Raw genomic sequence first — 6955 nt, 5'->3', positions numbered from 1 at the left:
TGGAACTGCAGAATTATGTAAAGATCCGATTTTACAAAATTATGCAGACTTGTTGAACGAGTATTTACTCGCTAGATAAGTATTAAGACATGATTCACTGATTTTTAATTCGTTAGGCAAAGAAATACTCACTAGGTGAAGAAACTCATTCATATATATATATATATATATATATTAGTTTTATCAAAATTAATAATTTAAAGTTTTTTATGCGTAATATTCAATTATGCGTAATATTCAATTATTCACAAGTAAAATACAATTTTAGTTTTAAAATAATGATATTAAAAGTCTTATCTAAGGTGTTTTGTTATTAATTAATATTGCAACTTTACTTGAATTATATAATAAATGAAGGTTTTTTTTTTTCATTTCTCACTTAAGAGTTTAATAGATATGTCATGTTAGTGTAAATTTTATATACTTTTATAATAATTGTATTGTGTGATGGAAGAGATTAAGTTTTACAAGGTGAAAATACATTTGTGCTAAGTGGAACCCACATCCATGTTGACATGTGATGTGTTTTTTTTCTTTCAAATTTTAAAACGTAATTCATTTTATATAAAACTAAAATTAATATAAATATTAATTTTAACTTATCAAAATAAAATAACATAATAAAAACTACACAAAAGGTAAATGATGCGATATTATTTTGTGTGTTTGTTATTGTTCCTTAATCGTATCATGAGAAATTCGAACTCTATTTTTATGAATAAAATAAATTCATCTAAAAATGGTAAAAGTGCATTTTAGAATATATATTTGCAGGCACATTTTTTTAGTTAATTGAAGTTTTTCAAAATTACATAAAAAATTTTGGTAGTTGCATTTAGTAAAATAATTTGACTTAAATATGTTTTAGCCTCTCATTTTCAAACGTGGCAAACAATGTTCTATTTGAACATCTGCGGTGCTTATACCTAGAGTAACAAGTATTTGCTACATGTTGATTTTTACTTTTTTGAATAAAAATTGTTTTCTTTTGAAATGCAGCACCATTTTTTAACGTTTTAATGTTTTAATTAAAACGAAACATTTTAAGCAAATCAAATCAACGATGAAATCGAAAGCTTGTACTGAAATATTTTTAGAAACATTTTCCTAGATAATTGAAGTTTTCGAAAATTACATAAAAAATTTTGGACTCCCCATTTAGTAAAAAAATTAAATAAATGCAAAATATAAACTAAGTTCATATGATTAAATAAAAACAAATATTATAAGAAATATAACAAAATAATAATAATTATTATTAGTCAAAAAGCATGTCATATATATATATATATTCCTTTTCTTTTACAAAAAAAAATATAATTATTATTATTGTAGGTAATTTTTATTTTATAGATAATTTGTTATCATAATAGTTATTTTTGTTTAAAAAATAGTTCAATTTTATAAAATATGAAATTGAAAAAGAATAATTAAATATAAAAGAAATTACCTAAAAACTAAATTGATAAAATAATTATTTTGATTTTAAAAAAATACGATAAAATTAGAAACCAAATACGTAGGATATAGTATAAATTATTATTTCAGATTCTTAATCAATAGTGAATTATAAGTAAACTTAATATTGACAAAAATATATGTTGAATACTTTCGACATCAATGTATATATCAAATATATCATTTTAAACTTGTGAAACATTAGTGTATGTTTAAGAATAAAATATCTCACACTAAACATAATTTAATGATACTTTAAAATCTAATCATGATCAAAATCTATTTTCATAATTTCCAACTTTATAAAATAAACATTACTACATTGAGAAAAATTATAAAAACAAAATATTAATCACGTTTACTATTCAAGATAAGCTAACATATCCCTGTTTTATAACTCTTTATTTAAGTATTTTTTTCATGGTTTTCAATAAATATTATGTACAAAAAAGAGTTTTCTTCCCTATTTTTTTTGTATCGACAAAATGTTAGTTCTTCTTTCCTATTATAGTTTCAATACGAATGTTGTTGCATTTGAATTTCTTTAAATGCATCATTAACATTTTTTCCTGGAAAAATATTCGATCTTAGTCAAATATGGTATTTCAAGAGATATTACCATCAAATATTTTTTTTTTTAAAGTAACGGTTTACAATTAAATGAAAAAAAAAATCTTCAAACTCTTAATACATGTATATATTAACTTTAACCGCTTATATTATTTATTCTTCTCTTAATTATAAAAATAGTTATAAAGAATAGAACTTCTCTGAGAAGTAAAAAAAAAAAAAAAAAAAACTTCTCTTGATTTATAAAAACGGATTTAATCATTATTCATCACACTTTTCAAATAATAATAATAAAAAATAAAAAATAAAACATCTGCTGTCATCTCTTGGCTCCTCCAAATTTTCTTGCACCAGAGGATTTGCAGTCTCTCTCTCTATTTATATATAATGTCTCTTCACATCTTAGCTACAAATTCCTTTTCCTTTCATCTAGATTAAGGAAGTGGAATAACCAAGAACAAGAGATTTAAAAAAAGAAAAAGAAAAAAATAAAAAAAAGCAAGAGAGAGAGAGAGAATAGATAGAGGATGATGATGAGCACATCCTCTGTTTCCATTCCCAGTTTTCTTCCATCCTCTTCCTCCCATTGAAGCATTTTTCACATGCCTATCATTTTTCCACCGTCATCAACGCATGGTAAATTTTTCTCATCTGGGTCGCTCCAACTTTCACCGATCTCTGTAAAGTTTTTGAATTTCCTTTTCTGATCCAGTTACTTGTTCTTTTTCCTTGATGGGGCGGTGAGATTAGATTTTCTGGTTCGGGTTTTGATTGATGCTCGGAAGATCCGATGCTCCTAGATCGAATTTGACAAAACCCACTTCGTCTCTGATCGAAGCAACAACTGGGTTCTGTCTGAATTTTGAGATAAGGTGAATCTATTCTTCTCATCTGCATTTCTGATCGGTTTTTGCTTTGGTGGAAAGGTTGGATTTATCTGTTAATATGGAAAATTGTGCGTTTAGATTGGTTCCTTGGCTTGAATTTAGGCCATCATTGAGTGATTTGGATATGAATTATTGAATTGTGGGTTTTTGTTCTTTGGTGTGGCTTTTGAGATGAGAATTTTGACTCAGAATGTGTCTTTGTTTTAAATTTTGTTCAATCGCAAAATTGGAAATTTGGAATCAGTGATTGATTGTTAACTAGTCATGGTTGGTGTTGGAACAGATGGAATCGGATCTTGGCAAGCTCTTCATTGGGGGAATATCTTGGGACACTGATGAGGAACGGCTTAAGGAATATTTTGGGAAATATGGGGAGGTGATAGAGGCTGTGATCATGAGGGATCGCGTAACAGGTCGTGCTCGTGGCTTTGGTTTTGTTGTCTTTGCTGATCCTTCTGTTGCAGAAAGAGTAATCATGGATAAACACATAATTGATGGGCGAACAGTGAGTGTTGTTTCTTTGTAGATGTACTTGGCATTGTGTCAATACGTTGTGTTTAGCTGTGCTGCTAAATTTGGGTTCATAAAGGAGATCATTGCCTCCTATGCTTTCATTTTTGACTTCATTGATGATTAAAAAATCATTTTTGCACTCATCTGTGTTCTCTTTTGTATGCACATTGGATCAAACTTGACCCTTTTTAGTTTATAAGTCAATAAAGTGAAAATGACAATTTTGATCTCTGTAATGTTATCTTGAATTTCAGGTTGAAGCAAAGAAAGCTGTTCCTAGGGATGATCAACTTAATAGGCAGTCTGGCAGTGCACATGCTTCTCCTGGTCCTGGACGCACTAAAAAAATCTTTGTTGGAGGTTTACCATCAACCATCACTGAAAGTGATTTTAAGAAGTATTTTGATCAGTTTGGTACAATTACAGATGTTGTAGTTATGTATGATCATAATACCCAGAGGCCAAGAGGGTTTGGCTTCATTACCTATGATTCTGAGGAAGCTGTGGATAGAGTTCTCTATAAAACTTTTCATGAACTCAATGGTAAGATGGTTGAAGTCAAGAGGGCAGTTCCCAAAGAGCTTTCTCCGGGTCCCAGCCGTAGCCCATTGATAGGATATAACTATGGTTTGAATAGGGCCAGTAACTACTTAAACAGTTATGCTCAGGGTTATAGTATGAGTCCAATAGGAGGATATGGAGTGAGGATGGATGGTAGGTTTAGTCCTCTTACCGGTGGTAGAAGTGGATTTACTCCCTTTGGCAATACTGGTTATGGAATGGGAGTGAATTTGGATTCAGGATTGAGCCCAACCTTTGGAGGGACTTCCAATTATGGGAGCAATCTAGGATATGGTCGACTATTGAATCCTTTCTACAGTGGCAACTCTGGGAGATATACCACTCCTATAGGCTATAGTGGGGTTAATGGAAGAAGCGATACTGTTATGAACTCACCATCTCGTAATTTATGGGGAAATGGGGGCCTTAATAATGCCAATAATCCTGTCAGCCCCAACCCTTTCTTAGGATCTGGAAGTGGAGCTTTTGGTGTTTCCATTGGAAATAGTGGCACAGGCTGGGGTCCATCCATTCCAGCCCAGGGTGGAGGTGCTGCTTCTGGTTATGGTACTGGGAATAATGTTTATGAAGGTGGAGATAGCAGCTTTGGTCTAGGTGGAGCAGGGTATGGAAGAAACAGCAGTTCAGGTGTGACTCCAGCCTCTGCATTTAATGTGTCAACCGGTGGTTATGAAGGATCATACGGGGACTTGTACCGTACTGGCAGTGGTTCGGTTTACAACGACTCTGCTTGGCGTTCTGCTGTGTCTGAGATTGATGGTTCTGGTTCATTTGGTTATGGTCTTGGTGGTATAGCTTCAGATGATCCAGTAAAGAATTCTGAGGGTTATATTGGAAACTACAATGTTACTAGTAGACAACCTAATAGAGGTAAGACTTTAAGCTACAGTCTTGTCTCCAAAAGAAAATCAGATATTGTTTATAATTTTGGCTTTTGTTTTCCAATTATGTGTTTCTATACTTCAGAAGATGAAATTTTTCTCAAGGAGTTTGGAAATGAAATTTTCTTATACGCCCGTCTTTAATTAAGCTCAAGACAAATGGATTTTTAACTGTGATAGAGATATCACGGTCGCTTTGTTAGTGTCTTCTTTTAGTTATGCTGAATACTTCTTGGTTTCTGACTTTTGCTATGCATGTCTTCTAATTTTATATCTTCAGATTCATGAGCGTTCTCACAAGTGTTTACTGCAATCCAAGTAGAATTATTCCTTGCAACTTCCTGTACTTATGTGTAGGTTTCGTTATCATTTTCATTTAAATTTGATTCTATTTGTAAGTTATATTGGATCAATTTTCAATAAGCACTTGTAGTAAAAGAAGAAAATAGAATCAAACTTCTTTCAAAAGTTAAAAAGTCAACTTATGCATCCTAACTTTTGGGGAATTTAGTTAAGAGCACCCATAAACTTTTTCTTCTCCTCTAAAGTACATAATGAGAAATTTATCCAAAGTAGACAATTAAATCCAAAATTTCTTACCTAGTGCTTAATAAGATGTTTATCCAATCCGGATATTAACTTGGAAGATGCTTAAATGTGAATAAAGACCACACTCAAACCTTCTATAAAAGTCAAAATCCGTAAACTAATTTTAACTTCGAAAACGAATTTCATTTTACTTTCTTATTTTCTTTTTCTTCAAGTATTTGTTGAGATGTTTTTCCAAACTAGACCATTATCTTAAAGATGCTTATATGTGGACAGACCACACTAAGTTGAATGTTGATGGTTTTATTGTCATGAAATAGGCACAGGAAAGATTGCATTTCTGTGTTGCTTATTCTGTTGAAGTAGTTCAATTTATAATGATAATAGAAGACCAAAAACTCAAACCTTTCTACTCATTTACATTCATTCTCATCTAGAATCAGCACACATTTATTATTATGAAGAACAAATTTGTCCATTATTATTGTTAAATTTAGCAGCAGGTTCTTACATATACATGATGTATTTTCAGGAATCGCTGCCTAGGAGATATGATAGTTGGATTTGTCATGGTAGCAGTAGATGAAGGAAAACTGGTTAAAGTTAATGAGGTATTGTGAATTCATACATCTCCATCACCTAAGAGATACAGCTCATAAGGAAACGTCATATATAGCTAACGGTGTTCTTTCTTCTTTCATTTGAAGTATACATATTCAAAGACAAAGCAGTTTACAAGTGATTTTGTGTAAGGCTTGTTTTTCTTTTTTCTTTTTCATCCTTGTTTTGGTCCTCTTTTTCATCTTTCAAGACTTAGGTTCCTTTCTTGGAATTGGATTGAGGTGTAAAATGAGATTTGCGGGATATACTGAGGAAAGATTTGTTCCATGATAGTGTAATAGTACATCTCCAGAGAGGCACGTTGTGGTTAGTCGGTTTAATGATAGAGTATTAATTTTTGAATTTCTTCTTTCTTTTGCCACTGTAATGCCTGGCATGCAAAAGTGTTGGTTCAATGGTTCTTGTCACCATCTTTTTTTCCCCCTCCTTTTTTCTTATGGTATATGTAACTCTGATCAAATTGTAAGTGAGGTTTGATTTATCAAGTGTGAAACATGAGTGGGATACCTATGTAGGATCCCCATCAAATAATCAAGTTTCTGAACAGTTTCATTAGTCTTTGTTACACTTTTGTTATACAACTTTGCATTTGGTCTATTATTGAAGTGCTCCTGATTTTCAAGACTGGTCAATTCCTGTGCATGATGTGCTGGTGTGGCTACTGTTTGATGAAAATAACATAACCCAAGTTGAATTGCTTGGAACAGAGTTTATTGGTTGCATTGCATGCAACTAGTGGGTATGCATCACCCAATATAGAAACTTTTATGCTTATATAATTGCTTATTTTTGTGTAGCTTATGCTTATCAGTATCAACTTTTATGGCTATTTACCATTCTGCTTGTTCCTTTCATGGGATTCCATCCTAATAACAATTCATATTTGGATCTTCA

General features: G+C 31.4%; 1 protein-coding gene across 5 annotated transcripts; it reads left to right on the top strand.

The window, feature by feature from the left end:
- The first annotated feature begins 2373 nt into the window (after positions 1–2373).
- Positions 2374–6626, top strand: LOC114189242 (heterogeneous nuclear ribonucleoprotein 1-like). 5 transcript variants are annotated; one of them, XR_003605585.1, is made up of 7 exons: positions 2374–2664; positions 2779–2900; positions 3199–3420; positions 3683–4880; positions 5172–5244; positions 5973–6051; positions 6148–6626. XR_003605585.1 is itself a non-coding variant. In XM_028077962.1 (5 exons), exons 3-5 carry the CDS (start codon positions 3199–3201, stop codon positions 5984–5986), a joined length of 1434 nt encoding a protein of 477 aa, XP_027933763.1. In that variant the 5' UTR covers positions 2374–2664; positions 2779–2900; the 3' UTR covers positions 5987–6626. The 5 variants fall into 5 exon arrangements, 2 of the variants coding, with proteins under 2 accessions (XP_027933763.1, XP_027933764.1); XR_003605583.1 differs by lacking the exon at positions 5172–5244; XR_003605584.1 differs by having other exon boundaries at positions 5973–6626.
- Positions 6627–6955: the final 329 nt, after the last annotated feature.

Source organism: Vigna unguiculata, chromosome 6 (genome assembly GCF_004118075.2).
Source record: "Vigna unguiculata cultivar IT97K-499-35 chromosome 6, ASM411807v1, whole genome shotgun sequence".
NCBI classification, from domain to species: domain Eukaryota; kingdom Viridiplantae; phylum Streptophyta; class Magnoliopsida; order Fabales; family Fabaceae; genus Vigna; species Vigna unguiculata.
This window is presented reverse-complemented; position numbering and strand designations above follow the sequence as displayed.

Coding starts and splice junctions, on each gene's coding strand:
- LOC114189242 (XM_028077962.1), top strand. CDS start 3,199: ATGGAATCGGATCTTGGCAAGCTCTTCATTGGGGGAATATCTTGGGAC. Junction 3,421..3,682: donor ACATAATTGATGGGCGAACA/GTGAGTGTTGTT, acceptor CTTGAATTTCAG/GTTGAAGCAAAGAAAGCTGT.